Source organism: Aphelocoma coerulescens, chromosome 18 (genome assembly GCF_041296385.1).
Source record: "Aphelocoma coerulescens isolate FSJ_1873_10779 chromosome 18, UR_Acoe_1.0, whole genome shotgun sequence".
NCBI classification, from domain to species: domain Eukaryota; kingdom Metazoa; phylum Chordata; class Aves; order Passeriformes; family Corvidae; genus Aphelocoma; species Aphelocoma coerulescens.
In genome coordinates this window covers 10,245,159-10,260,766 of record NC_091031.1, presented here as the reverse complement: position 1 = coordinate 10,260,766, position 15,608 = coordinate 10,245,159, and the positions used below count along the sequence as shown (strand labels likewise).

The 15,608-nt window shown below is 50.3% G+C and overlaps 1 protein-coding gene across 3 annotated transcripts in view; it reads left to right on the top strand.

The window, feature by feature from the left end:
• The first annotated feature begins 2,912 nt into the window (after window positions 1–2,912).
• GAS7 (growth arrest specific 7) overlaps window positions 2,913–15,608 on the top strand; it is an 85,672-nt gene continuing 72,976 nt past the window's right edge. For all 3 annotated transcript variants that reach the window (XM_069032547.1, XM_069032546.1, XM_069032548.1), the window contains exon 1: window positions 2,913–3,139. In XM_069032547.1, the coding sequence (XP_068888648.1) occupies window positions 2,957–3,139 (183 nt within the window). In that variant the 5' untranslated portion in view covers window positions 2,913–2,956. The remainder of the gene's footprint in view (window positions 3,140–15,608) is intronic.

The following is a 15,608-nucleotide window of genomic DNA, read 5'->3' as shown; positions in this document are numbered from 1 at the left end:
GTACATTATGGGCACAAGGGTGGTAGTTGTTCTGAACTTGCACCTCACTAGTGATTGCAAAGCAAGAACAAATTAGAAGGAAAAATGAGAGACTCTTCCTCCATGAAAAAAGATGGAAGAGAAAGAAATCTGAACCTTAGAAACAGGACAGGTCCTATAGGAGGTAGTACCCATAGGGGGTCTGTGAAAAGGACTGATCTCCCAAGCAAATTGTGGAGAACTCGTGGAATGGCTCATAGAGGCAGTCAACAGAGTGAGCCTCAGAGGAGACATGGACATGTCTGCTAGGCATGTTTGGCTCCCCTCAGCCAGCAGGGTGAGGGACCCACTCATCTCAGTGTTGTCTGACCCCAGCATCAGGTTTGTGCCCTTCCTTCCCCTCTCCATTAACTGCCTACAAATGGATGATGGGCGGCAGGCAGATCCAGCGCCTTCGGCCTCATCCCTGTCACACACATGCTGCTGTGACTCTTGCACACAGAGAAGTGAGCCTCTCCCTTTTCTCCACATGCCACACACACCACTGATGGGTCCCACATGTGCAGGTCACCCTGCAGAGGTTGCACAAACACGGGTAAGACCCTGACGCACGCCTGTGACGCAGTGAGGCACACCAGTCACTAATTGTTACAGGTGCTCTGGGATGAGTGTCTCACGCACAGGTGTACACAGGCACACACAGAGCCAGCTTACACGCAGCTGTTGTCCCACAAGCACACATCCAGGTCAGTCTCCTGTATGAGCACGGCCTGCCCATTCAGGGCAGGTTACACACACACATGGCACAGGTGTGACTCTCAGACAGCTCAGCCTCAAGGTGTGTGCTCACATCAGTCACATTCACAGGTGAGTCTCTAACACGCACGCAGGTGTCTCCTTCCACAAGCATAGGTACACTTTCATACAGGGCTGAGTGTCTCACACACACAGTTTTGGGAGAGTCTCATACACAAACACACAGGTACTTATCCCATAAGCACACCAGAGGTAGCACAGTCGCTCAGCTATGCATGCCCTGCCTTTCAGGTGAATGCAAGTGTGAAGACCTCAAGTACTCTGTGGGCAAATCTCATGCTCCCTTGCAAGTGGAGGGGGTCAGGCAGCTGACCCTGAAGTGAGTCACATGTATTTGTACCTGGGTTTCACATACACACAGCCACACCTGTGCTTGTACACACACAGGCAGGTGTATGTTACATATGTGCAGCGAGTCAGGCGTGCATACCTGGACAGAGACACACACACACGTTCATACACACCAAAATACAGGACTGGCAAAGAGAAAAGTCAGGACCTCCATACACAGACAGATGTGACTTACCCAGACAAACACACAAGTCACACACTTGCTGCAGAGTGAGGCAGACAGGCACACCAAGAGCAGGCTGTGCACAAAGTGGGTACTCACAAACAAAACACAGGCTGGTGATTCACACACACACATATGTACAAGCGTCACCCAGATGAGAGCATTGCACAGACAGCGCATCTCTCACATACACAAGAGGTGTTGAACAGACCGAAGTGCCACACAAAGGTGCAATTCACACACATGCTACAGTCAGACACACACATGAAGCAAGGTGTGCACTCAGACAAGTGTTGCAGAGATACACGCACTTGAGGATGTGCCACACACGCTGCATATGTGCTTAAGCGTGTCACATAATGTCTTTCAGGAAAAATGGATCTCACACCTTTGGTTGTGTGTAACAAATGCACACCCAGTGCCCCAGACACACAGAGATGTCTCACACTCACGCAGACACGAGTCTCTCCAAATGCAGGCACGGTGTCTCGGACACAGAGGGTCATACATGTAGGTGTTAGACATGCACAGTGCTTCACCCACCCTCTCACAGACACACAGGTGTGTTGCACACACACAGGTGACAAACAGTGTCTCGCACACTCAGTGTCTCACCTGGTGCCTTTCACGGACACACACACGGGTGTCCCGTTATCACAAACGCGGTGACTCTCATATACACGGCTGCCTCTCACCGACCTACACGTGGGCATCACTAACGCACCCACGGGGTGACACAGCGTCTGTCCCCCCACACACGGCGTCCCTCACACACAGACACACACACAGAGGGGCATCAAGGACACAGAGCATCCCTCGGAACAGTGTCTGTCACACACACACACACAGGGGTGTCGAGCGCACAGAGCATCCCTCGGAACAGTGTCACACACAGAGGGGTGTCGAGCGCCCAGAGTGTCCCTCGGAACAGTGTCTGTCACACACACACAGAGGGGTGTAGAGCCCACAGAGTGTCCCTCGGAACAGTGTCTGTCACACACACACACAGGGGTGTTGAGCACACAGAGCATCCCTCGGAACAGTGTTACACACAGAGGGGTGTAGAGCACACAGGCATCACACAGAGCGTCCCTGGAAACAGTGTCTGTCACACACAGACACAGGGACATCGAGCACACAGGCATCGCACAGAGCGTCCCTCGGAACAGTGTCTGTCACACACACACAGAGGGGTGTAGAGCACACAGAGCGTCCCTGGGAACAGTGTGTGTCCCACACAGACACACAACCGGTGCTCCCCGTGCACTCGCACACGCGCTGTCCCCCCGCCTTGCCTCTCAGGGTCACTCACACGCGGTCCCTCTCGCCGTCCGGCCGACACGAGCGCCACACGCGCAGCCCGCCCCGCGCACCCGCACGGCCGCTCCTCCCGCCGCTTCCTCCCCCTCTCCCGCTCTCCCCCTCCTCTCACCACTCCTCCTCCCGCTCTCCCCCTCCTCCCCTCGCCCTCCCCGTCCCGCCTCTCCCGCCCCACCCCGAGCCGGCGGTGCCCGTGGGCGCCCGGCGCCGGGGCTGCTCGGCTCCCGCTGCCCGCGCTGCCCGCGCCTGGCGCGGCCCCGGCCCGGAGCGGGGCCCCCTCAGCGGAGCGGGGCGGGCGCGGAGCGGCGGCGGCTGCGGCCAGGAGGGATGTCGGGGACCCGCTGCCAGGCGTTGTACCCCTTCTCCGGGGAGCGGCACCGGCAGGGGCTGCGCTTCGCGGCGGGAGAGCTGATCACGGTGCTGCAGGTGCCAGACGGCGGCTGGTGGGAAGGGCAGAAGGAGGACGGGCTGCGCGGCTGGTTCCCGGCCAGCTACGTCCAGCTGCTGGAGGTAGGACCGGGGCCGGGGCCGGGGCCGGGCCGGGCCGAGCGGGGGACGGGAGGGGCCGGGCCGGGGATGTCCCGCGGGGGCACCGGCGGTCCCGGGGGGGACACGGCGCCGTCGCGGCGCTGCTGGTGGGGACCCCCCTCGGCATCGCTGTGCCCCTGCCCCGGGCAGTGCCCCGGCACCCCGGGCTGAGGCTGCCGGGTGCTGTAGGAATCCGCTTGCCCTGCCTCGCCTCGGCAGCCAGAGCCTTTGGTGCTTGTAGTTGTAACCATGGAGCGGCAGAGCTCAGGTGCGCGACGAGCTGCGGACTGCTCCGGACGCTTGGGTTTTCGCAGTCGCTGAACTGCAGCAGAAGTCAGTGTCTGCGGTGATGCAGCCCTTGTCAGTCACTCACGAGGGCCAGATGCTGGGCAAGTTCCGCTCCCTCCTCTCTCCCTCGCCCCCTCCCACTCGCTGTCATTTCCTTTCCCTGAACGTGTCATGGCTTTATGTTGTGGACGAGGTAATTCAGGTACAGAATCATGGAATCACAGAATGGTTTGGGTTGGAAGGGACCTTAGAGATCATCCCATTACACCCACTCTGCCATGAGCAAGGACATCTTCCACGAGACCAGGTTGCTCCAAGTCCCATTCAACCTGACCTTGGACACTTCCAGGGATGGAGAAGCCACAGGTTTTCTGGGCATCCTGTGCCAGGACCTCACCACCCTCACAAAGGAGAGTTTTTTTCCTAATACCTAATGTAAATCTGCCCTTCTTCATCTTGAAGCCATTGCCCGTTGTCCTGTCACTCCATGCCCCTGTCCAAAGTCCCTCTCCAGTACCTGTGGGTACTGGATGATTCTCTTGAGTTCTCCCTGGAGCCTTCTCCTTCTTGCAGCAGCTCCCCAGCTAGCTGCAGACACCTCGCTGCCATACCTGTGCCATGGCTCAGGGAGCCCCAGCAGGGTTAAGGCTGGTTGTGCAGACCCAAAGGCCATGGACCTTCTGTCAGGACGCTGAGAAGTTCTGTCAGCTTCAATCATTTTCAGGGCCCTGACAGCTGGGGTGACAGTTGGATTCCCACCTCGGGACTGCTTGTGCCTGAATGTGTTTATTGCTTCCAGTCCGTGCAAACAAGACACAATGTGAGGGTAAAAAATATGTCCATGAAGAGAGCCTTCACAATCTCTACATGTGAATTCTGAAACATCTTGTGCACTAAAGCAAGAACTTGCCACGACCCCATCAGTCTTCTCCTCACTGGCCATGCCCTGTTCTCATTTGGAGCTTACACTGAGGCTGTGGGCATGGCAATGGTCCCTGAGAGCATCTCCCTGCCGTGACTGGGCTGCAGCCGTTCGCAGCCTGTTGCTCAGGTCAGCCTCTGTTTTTCCTCCACCCTAAGGGGAATCAGCCAGCCTGCTTTGCTTATGTGCAAGGCAGGCAATGCCCATCCCAGGTTTTCCATGCACACCCTCCAGGGAACCCAGAGAGGCAGGAAGCAGAGTCCTGAGCAAAACTTGTCCACCAGCTGCATGTAGAGCAGTGTTCTGTGAGCCAAAGATTCTGTGCAAAAGGACATTTTGCCCACAGATCTGGTGCTGCCTTTTCATTTCTTCTGTCCAAATAAATTTTAAAAATCTATGATGTTTCCATTGACTTCCTGTTTCTTATTTTTACGTGGAAAGACAGGAAAGTCAAAGCAAGAGTTGCCCACGTGCTAAAAGTGGTGAGGCTACAAGAGTGCTACAAGAGTGAGGCCACGGACTTTCCTACAAGTGCTACCAGAGTGAGGCCACGGACTTTCCTGTGAAACTGACACACTTGGGATTTCTTTTGTTAGTTTTAGAATGTTGGAGTCCTATTGCTTGTCAGTTTTGTCACCTACAAGATCTTTTATTGAGATGTGTGAATGTTTGTGGTTTCACAAATTGCTAAATGTTTACATATCTAGGAATTTAGGAATCGTTTGAGGAAAAATGTGTCATGAGATGTGAAAGATTCTGCTCAGCAAAGGCAGTGGGGAATTGCTTCAAAATACCGTAACTTCGCTTTCCTGTCATCTCCTTCTCAGAAACTCTCCTTTTCCCTCTTAAGTCTGAGGAAGTTCCACTGTGTTTGGATCAGTGCCCACAGCCCCACAGATGTGCCTTTCTGACCCTTGGCTCGTGTACCACTGACAGCTTTGATGGAGACTGCTTGTCCACACAGCCTGGCCCCCTTTGCCCTCTCTTGGGCAAACCTTCAGAAAGAAGGCAAGAAAAATGGCAAGGGCTGCGTGTGTTTACTCTGACATGTTTTTTCCTTTTCTCCAGAGATGGTACCTAATAAGGACTATGAGCCAGAGTTAAAAAATATGTCAAATGAGAGCTAATTAACCAAATCCATGGGATCACAAGTTCTTGGCACACATCACAGTAGATGTGTGAGAAGGAAGAAGCTCTGTGTGTGTCTGTCTCTCATGGCTCTGTTCAGGGAGCCTTTCCCTTCTCTCTAGGTAGCTTATCCCTTGTGTGCAGGTAAGCAGCTTGCTCAGGGACCTGATCTAACTGAAAGGCACCACAACAGAAATACTCTCCTTCCCTGCTCTTTGATCCAAGTCCCTGCTCAGCTACACTGACATCCAAGCTGATATCAGGGAGGTGGTCACAGTGCATGTCCAGGTGGGGCCATGGACATGAGTCTCCTTTCTGTACCAGCCAGCCCTTCCTTCCATGGGCTTTGGGTGGCCCTGGCCCTGCAGCTCTCAGTAAGGTTCAGTGCTCTGTCCTCAGCTGAACTTGGCCACACACTGTTGTTTAAAGAGGATGATGTTACCCTCTCTCACTGTCCTGCCCTTGTTTCCCTGTGCCCAGTGTACCCCAGCAACTACTTGTACTCTCTCTGGAGCCTGAAGGAGATCTGGCTGCATTTTCTGCCACAGCAGTGACTGAAGATGGCTCATGGCATCTCCCGAGGCATGCCAGGGCTGGCAGCATTTGCCCTCCACAGCACACACCCTTTCTTCTCTCAGAAAAGTCTGTTGGGTGGCTTGGAGCTGCCAGAAGGAGGTGGCCTTCTTCTGAAGCCTTTGTGGCTTGAAGCCTGCACCACGTTTAGACAGGAAGGCTGGATTTTCTCATTCTCTTCACATTTACCAGCACTGGGATCTCCTCTGACAGCACTGGTTCGAAAGTCTGTGCTGAGTTTTGATCCTAAGCTCAAAGAGGGAAGTGAGAAAGGTGTGAAGAACAGCAGAGAGGGGAAGCTCTCCCACCCTTGAGAGGTGGTTGAGCAACCAGTCTGTGGTGTGCTGGTTCCTGACAGATGAAGCAAAAATGTGCTTTCAATTCATTCATCACAGAACGTCAAGGAAAGGACCAAAACTGTGGTAAATGTGGGGCAAGAGAGACACAGAGAGGTAAAGAGATAAAGACATTTGGCATGCTTTGTTTCCTGCTCCTGTGGCTGCTGCAAGCACACAGTGGAGGGTTAGAGGTAAGCAGTGATGGCTGGAGGTTCCTGCTCAAGGCAGTGATGGAAGCAATGAGAGCTGGAGGAGGACTGGAGGAGCTCATGGTAGGGACAAGCCAGAAACGACACGTCTCTGTGAGCTCTGGAGAGGATACTGCTGTCATAGAGCAAAAGTGGTAGCATAAACCAAAAACACTATGAAAAGCAGAGAGCAAAGGGAGAAAGGGAGGGTATCGGCTTCGTGGTGGGGTTCCAGATGGATTCCCTGAGGCTGGGCTGGTTGGGAGCAGTTGAGGAGGCTGCTGGGTTGGAAGGGACCTTTGGAGATCAGCCAGTCTGGTTTGCCTGGCTACGTCTGTCAGGTTTTGAATGTGTGCAAGGGTGGACACCACAACTGCTCTGGACAATGTATTCCAGTGTTTAACTGCCCTCACAGTTTTTTGTTGTGTCCATTAAAGGAATTTGTGTCCCTTTGAAGGGATTTTCCGTGTTTTAGTTTGGGCCCATTGTATCTCATCCTTGCACTGAGTATCACTGAGAACAGTCTATCTAGGCTTTTTTTACTGTCCCACCCCCCCAGATTTTTATTCACATTGATAACATCCCTCTCAAGCCTTCTTGTCTTGATGCTAAACAGTCCCAGTTCTTTCAGCCTTTCTTTCTATGACAGATGCTCCAGTCCCTTAATCATCCTCGTGGCCGTTGCTGGACTCTCTCCAGCGTGTCCTTGTCTTCCTTATGTTGGAAAACCAAGTACAATTTCTTACACTGTTGTAGTTAGTAGGTTAATGGAGAAATGGTTCTTAAGCTGTATTTCCTGAGCATGGGAATCCATGGACACCAGAGGAATCCTGAAGACTGCTGTCAGATTCATGTGGTTTTGCTTTGGCTGAGCTTGGTCTATGAGCAAGCAGCACCCTTCTGCAAGCTGAAGGGCTTGGGGAAGGAGGATGTTGTTGCTTGGCATCCATATCCTATTGAGTAGATACCATCAGCTTCAACCCTCACCCCTCCTTTGGTGATTAATAGCTATGGCAGGCATGAGACCTGAAAGTCGGGGATTTTCTGATGCTTCCCTCCCTCCTGTGTGCTTTATATTTTTGCCTGACCTTTTGGCCATTGAGCAGAGCCCTCCAGGGCCCCTCGGTACCAGACTGTCACAGCCCCAGGTTAAGCAATTGGCCTTCCCAGCCTGGAGCAAGAGGGAATCTGTGCAGATGCAGGTGAGGAGGTGGTGTACACAGCTATAGAGCCAATGGAATGCGGTGTGTGATACACCGAGGGATTTCTCAACAGCTCATGTTTCTTATCCCGAGGCTGGCTGCCTCCTCCCCCCACCTGCATCAGGGATGCTTGGGGTGATGATGTCTGTAGAAAGATTTGTACAGCTCCAGACGTAAGAGCAACCTGGCACAAGGCTCAGGTGCTCCAGTTTGTGACAATCTTTATGGCACACAGACGTTGAGAAAGTGGGATGGTGTTAGACCTCAGGGGTGTGTATTCCAGGAGGTGCTTTGCATGGGACCCTCTGGAGAAATCTCTGTTGCGTCTGGTTTTTCTAGACAAGTGATTTTGGGAGGGCTGGAGAGATGTGTCATTCAGTCACATTTGCAAGTGGTTTCTTTTGAAATCTATTTTGGGCCTTGATTTTTGTATTTGTAGTTAACTAGAAATCACTTATATAAGCAGCAGCAGCAGCAACATATGCAAATTTGCTGGAAATTGTCAGCACTTTTTATAGCTTCAGTCATCCCACAGATGTAAGTCTCTGTATGAAGCACAGCGTGTGCTTCCAGAATGGATGGAGGTGGCTCTGGAATCTGACTGAGCGGGCTGGACTGAGTAGGACTGCGAGCTGCCACTGATCTTATCTGCACTCTCCACAGCTTGATTTACCAGAACTGTGAGGCACTTAGGAAGGAAGGAATGGTGTGCTTCTCCCTGGTGCAGGCTTCACCTGCAAGTGTGGGACAGATGGTTCATTGCTTCCACTGTTGGGAAATACTCAGTGGGTAACTCACCTCACCTAACCCAACCTGGGGCAGCTGCCACGTGGACATGGAGATGTGCAAACAGCTGAGCCTGGAGGTTGTTGCACATCCAGCTGCAGGAGGCATGGCATGGCATGGCATGGCATGGCATGGCATGGCATGGCATGGCATGGCATGGCATGGCGTGGCGTGGTGTGGCACAGACTGCTTCCTTCGTGGTGCCTGGGGAGTCATAAAGAAAAAGGATGGAAGGAATACACAGAAATTAAAATGCCTTTTATTTATTTTGTAACAACACAGAATGTGTAGAGGATTCCTGTGCCAAACTGCTCTCTGCCATCATGGGAGCTGTATGATGTGTATGATATGTAGAAATGATATCCTAGAAGAGAGGATGTGTTGGTACAGGGCTTTTCCTGATGCACAAAGGAGAGTAAGGTTGTGTATGCCCCTGGGTGGCTGTGTGTGTGCCTGAGCCCGGGGCTGTTTGTACGTGGTGCTCGTATCTCCTGCACACAGCAGTGGTGCTTTGCTTTCTCAGAAGGTTCTTCCACATCCTTGGAGTTTGTTATCTCACTCTCTCTCGTTCCTCCATCTCCCCACACAAAAATCAGCTTAACATAAAATTCATGAAGAGCCACAAGAACCGAGGGGATGTGTGAGGATGTTGGGTATAGATGTGACTGCTGCCACTGCTTTTTTTCTAAGGATATTCTGTGGAGCACGTAATGCTCCAATCTGTAGTCTTGGGTGATGAGGAAGAACCTGGTCTTTAATGTGGTGTGGTAAGGCTGTGGGTGCTGAACCAAAAGAGTGGATGGCATCACTGCCAGGCTGGGAGTAGTATTCTCATCTCCTGCCCAGGGGTGCTTGTGACACCATCCTGAGTGTTCTGGCCATTCTGCTGCCCCTGGGAGGTGTTGCTGGGGCAGCAACCAGAGCTGAAGTGGGTATGGCATTTCCTCAGGTGTACAAGGTTGGTTTTCGTTCTTTTGGTGCAGAGAAAATGTCTGTGCATGGTCTCAGGGAAAAGGTGAAGTTTTCAAAGTTCAGTGCTCACAGGCGCTGAGGCTGGTCTGCTCTGCAGGATTCAACAGCAAACTGTTGTCCAAAGTGAGGTATTCATGAGAGGAGTGACAATGAGAATCCTGCAGTATTGCCTTGAGGTTTAAGTTTCACAGCGTCTTTTTTCTATCTCTGGCTTTCTGTAACTGTATTTTTTAAGAGTTGAAACTTGTGATCATCTGACCACTGATATTTCTGGCAAATGGTGAATGAAATCAAATATAAAAGGGTGAGGAAATTAAGTTTTGCTGCCAGAAAATCACTCTTTAATGAAGGTTCTGAGGGAATTTAAAGCCCCAGGAGAATGTGAAGAGGATGTGATGCTGCAGTTCACAATCCCTCTCCTGTGAGAGTTGTGTCTGTTATCCATCTAGTGATTGTCTTGCACTGTTGAAGTTACAGATGAAATGTAAAAGCTGAATAGTGCCCTAAATAAGCAAGATTTTGAAGGGAAGGGTCTTACTGTGGCATTTTTTGTGAGCTCTTCCATCCCCTGCACAAGTTGCAGAAGCTGGGCTCAGAGGTGCTGCTTCTGTAGCAGGTGAGAACAGTCGCACTGTTGGCCTTGGACAAAAATGGCATAGGACAGATGTGTTTCCTTTATGCTTAACTAAAAGATTAAAAAGTGCCATGGAAGGCTTAAAGTGGAGTATCTCTTATGGCCCATGGATTACAGAGAGAGTCTCAAAACAGTCTCCCTGCAGACATCTGCCTCCTAGATGTGAAAGATTAAATCAGTTGCTGTGCACCTGCACGGTAAGGGTGGATATAGAGCAACCATGAAAAATGTGGATCATTTAAAGACTCACTTGAAGATTGCTTAGTTCCCTAAAGAATTTCCAGCTCATTCTGTGCTCTGAATGGGGCACGTGTCCTGTAGAAAAATACAAGACTGATTTCTGCAGCAGTAAACATGGGGAACTCAAGTCTCCCTTTCCAGCTTGGGTGCAAAATGCACCTTCAGTGCCTTGAGTGTTGTGCCACATACACCGGTGCTTAATGCACTGCACAGCACTTTATACTGAGTGTAGTTTAAAAAAGACACAGCAGGAATAATGAGAAGATGCCAGATACTTATTTTCTAAAAACAAAGCTTTACTTTGGTGTGCAAAATGGAAAATTTGGTTCCGTAATCAAGACCAGAAAATTCTGGCAGCTTCAGTGGGATTTGGTTTTTTCTACTTCTTTCACTTTTACTTGTGGGATAATAAATGACTAGGTAGAATTAACCAGTCATTTAACTAACCAGATTAAATCTGTGCACACATGGCAGGTTTGCTGGAAGCCTTTCAGAAGCTGGGGCTGGAGTGCAGTGGCTGCTCCCTGTGTGCTCATTTCCAGTAACCTCCACAGCTCTGTGCTTGCAGACAGGGACAGAGGACCTGGAGAAACCTGAAAGCAGCACAATGGAATTGGTGGTCCCCACACTGTGCTTTGCACACTGTCATCAGTTCATGTCACTTCAAAGTGTCATTTGCCATATTTAATTACATGTCACATTCCCTTCTATTGGTATGAGCCCTTGAGTATGCAGAACAGCGTGAAACCAGGGCCAACAGTTTGCTCAGCCACTGTTTTCCAAGAGCAGTGTGCTTCAACTGGTGTTTGTCTTGAAAAATATAAATATGCTTTAGCGTATTTGGAATTTTTTATGTCACGCCACTGTGTAAAACGTTACCTGTTGAGAGGACCTGCTGCACAGGGTTGGTATGTGGCAGGGCTGTCGATGGGTTTGCACTGTACCTGCAGAGCAGGTGAGCAGGCTGAGTCCCTGCAACACGGGGTTAGGCATGGGAGAGCCCCTTGCATACCTGCCATAGCTGCACAAGTGCACTTGTGCTTGAGAGGGAGAGCAGGCTGTACATTTCCTGGGATACAAACTCCCTAACAGCACCCTGCCTGCCCTGGTACCTTCTCTGTACCTGCAGTGGTGACTGCCCTGGGAAGCAATCCTTTTACAGGCATATGGAACAACAGAGAAAGCTTTTTGCTTGTACTAGTAATCCAGTTTTCCACATCACGCTATCAAAATAGCTTTTGTACTAGCCTAGTACATCTGTGGTTTGCTTGTTTGCTGGCACATTCCAGAAAGGGGTACCATGGGTTACTCAGGAGCTGCCACTCTGCATTTTGTAGAGTATATCTGGCAGCAGAACAGGCCAGCATCTTTTAACACACACTTTTGTCAGCATTTGTGAGCAGTCCCCTCGGTACTCAGTCATCAGCATGAGGCACTTTGGAGTTAATTTAGGCTGACTGACAGATGACTTTGGTCACTAATCTTTGAGCTCCTCAACAGGTGCAGATGCAAAGGTTGAAAATCTTCCTTTGACATCGTTTGAGACCTGTCTGGCATTTTTCCTACATTCATGGTTGGTAAGAGTAGACCGTGCAGGCTGTTCTTGAGCCGCAGATATTCCCACTGTGATGCTGGCAGCAAAAGCACTGTGGTCTTCCAGTGTTTGTTTGAGCACTGAGTTTGTTTACTGCACAGATCTCTCAGGGCTTTCCCAGCTCTGTGGCACTTGGAATGGCCTCTGCTGCCGCAGCCTCCAGGAACAAAATCATTGCAACTTTAACTCCTTTGCTGGCTATCCCTTCATACACCCATATCCATCAGTTCTGTGCCTCTCTTTGCACAGTGGAAAAAGCCCTCGATAACAGGTAGTTAGAAGTAATAAGCCTTGGGAACACCTGGGGATTTGTATCATAAAATGGATCAGATAAGGAAGGGGTGTGATGTTTTACAGAGTGCTCCGAGGAGATATTCCATGATTTTCAGCAAAGAAGGGACGCAGCTGACGTGAAAGCTGCAGAGGATCTGCCCTGCCCAGCGTTGCCAAGGCAGGGGCAAGCTGCAAGGCTCTGGCCCATCACAGAGAGAAAGCAGGAGCTCATCTGGGCTGGAAATGAAGTCTGGAATAATCAGGCTGTCCCATAAGTACTGAATTTTCCTCTTTGAAATGCTCTTTCACTCTCAGCAAGTCCAGCAGTGGATAAAAGGGAGAAAGGTGTGAAAGTGGGGAGGGATCAGAGGCACAAAATTCAAAGTCTCAAGCCGTTCATTTGGTCTTCCCAAACTTGCCCCTATGTTTTACTTGGAATCACGATAAAAGCTTCCTTGACATCTGTCAGCTGAGGGTCAATTGTCATTTTTTTACTGCACCTGCAGTGTCCTTCCTGGAAGTTCAGCACTGTTTGTGGCTCCTGTTCACCCTCTCACAGCCCTTCAGCCAGGGACAGGCCAAGCAGCTCTGAGACTGCGTGAGAAAAATGCAGCAGTGGAATGGGGAGCATGGAAGGGGTTAACATGAAGCAGCTCCCTGGGCTGCTAAAAGACCAGCTTTTGTGAAAGACTGAGGGAAGGAGCAAGGATCTTTGCACTTGATATTGTTTGGGACATGAGAAGTACAATAGGATTCCAGTTATTACCTCCATATGTAATACTTTGCATTTATTCCTAGTGTATTTTGTTTCCTGTGTTGTTGCCTGTTCTTTGGAGACTTACCAGAGCTCATGTAAACAATTGTGTATAACTTCACCATATTTACAACACATTTCTCACTTTTCCTGAGCTGTCTGAGGAGTGACTGGCATCATCACTCCTCAGACACATAACCAGACCTTTGTGGCTCACCTTTGATTTGAGGAAGACTCACTCTTTTTGCTTCTACTCTTTGCCTTCTGGTTTATCTATTTCTTATTTTATATAGTAGTTTTTTCACTCCTTGGCTGCTTCTTTTCTCCTGAAAGTCTTCATAGAAAGGAGTTTATGCTTTCACAAGCATACCTGGGATAGTTGGTCTAACAGCAGATATCAGCACTCCCGAGAGTACCACACACAGATGCTTGTGCCACGATGGCTACAACATTGCTGTTGAGTTTATTCTGTCATTCTGCTCAGTTTCACTGTGGTCATCTATAAGCACTTTCAGAATGTTCTTTTAAATTGGCTGGCTGGATCTGCTTTGTCTTCCTGATCCTTTCTAATTCACTTATTTCGCCCTTTGTTCATGTTTCCAGAATGAAACCCTGCAGTTGCCGTGCGCTGAAATGCTCCTCCTTGAGCCATTGCCACAAAACCACAAAGCCAGACCTGCAGTGACAAGCTAGTGCAGTACAGGAGCAGTTCCAGTTGCTACAGAAGTGAAATTTGGTTGTAGAAGAGGCAGAGCTGGCAAGCTTTTGGTAGTGGGGTAGAAGGAATAATTGGTACAGAGGAGTTTGGAGGAGAAAAATGGAGATGAGGAGTGACAGAGTTTGCAAGGGGTGACAGAGAATGAAGAATTAACAGAGTTTGGATTTGATACAGATATGGCAAAGTGCCATGTAGAAATTGCACAGAAGAGGAATTGTATTTCCAAGGGGTGAGCAAATGCTTAACCCAGAAAGGAACAGACAGAAACTGGTTTGATAGATGTAGTTTGTTTTGTAGTCCTGAAGAACTGTGTGCAGAATTCAGTTCAAAAATGCTGCTGAGGGCTGTGTGTGCAGCACACAGCTGAGCAGTTCCAGCCCTGCCCATGTAATGAGCTGCCTGAGCAGCAGATTAGCTTCTACCGTGCCAGCTGCTGTATAATAGGACTAATTCATTACCCAAGGCCAAGTAATCACTCTCAGTAGCAAGATTTAGAGGAGAGCCTATGACTTGTCTCTTTGCGCTGCAGACTGCTGATGATCAGAGTGATAACTGGGACCAAAGGAAGACTGGAAATAACCTCAGTCTCTTACGGGATGAAGAATAGAACTTCAGGTATTTCCAAAAAGAAATCATGCTTAAATCATCTGTGGATTCCTTCTGGAAAATAATTTTGCAACAAACCTGAGTCAGCGAACCCCTGTGCACAGTTCCTCTGAGCTGCATTGCCCCAGGGTTTGGGGACTCCCTCACTCCAGCTGCCTCCTCTGCTCTTGGCCAGCACCATTTACTAAGGCTGAATGTGAATCTTTGGTGAGGGACAAAGCTTCCTCTCAGTGCTTGCCAGAAACATAATCATGGGCCAGAAACATAATTCATCTCTGGGATGGGACCGTGGCAAATTCTGCTGTGCAACTTGAAGTGTTGAGGGGGAGATTTTGCTGGTGCAAATCACTGTTCCCAGCACGTTGTGATCGCTGTGGCCAGTGCCCTGTGCTGCCTGCTGGGCACCAAGCAGGGTGCTGCCTGCCCATCACTGCAGGAGGCAGGATGGAGCAGAGCATCTTCCAGCATGTCTCTGATACCCTCCTCGGGAGCCTTGTCAGTTTGGAGGTGGGATCTGCCACATCTCAGAGGTGGGACCCTGCTGGAGTAGGACAGGAGGTCTTCTGGCCACCTTGCAGCCCCACAGACAGGGAGCCCACAGATAGAGACCACCAACTGCAAGTAGCACGTGGAAGGGGAAGGGAGCTGAGAACTACTGAATGCTTCAACTCTGGCTGCATTTTTTACTCAGTTAGGTCAGAGAACTTGATCACAGGGCTCCACCCGGTGATACTCAGCAAGGCCTTTATATCACAGTCTTACAAGCTTGCACACAGTGATTTTGGTGACACGTGGAAGGAAGCTGGCTGCACTGAGCAAAGCAGCTTTTTTCCTGGGCAAGATGTGAATCTCTGGAAATGCCTCTTTTGTGATTCTAGAATCAGAAATACATGAGCAGGACTGGCTGTAGTCCCTGTGTTAGCACTGATTAGTGCTCTGTGTATGTGTCCCTGATGTATGCAATGGTGTTAGAGCTGCAGGGCTGAACCCCCTCCTCCCTTCTGTGCCTTCTGCAGCAGGAGCTCCAGTGTCCTCGCTGGGGTCAGGGTGTGTGCCCTGGCAGCCTGTGAAGAGCCACTCAGAAGCTACAGCCTGTTTCCAACCCAGAGTCTGGCCCTGGAACGAACAAATCCCAGCATTCACTTCTGTGGTAGGGAATTTGCTTTTGCTTTCAGTGCTGGAGGATCCAGTGTTTGCCTGTGGTTAGAGGAAAGTGAGGCTGAAAACCCTTTACT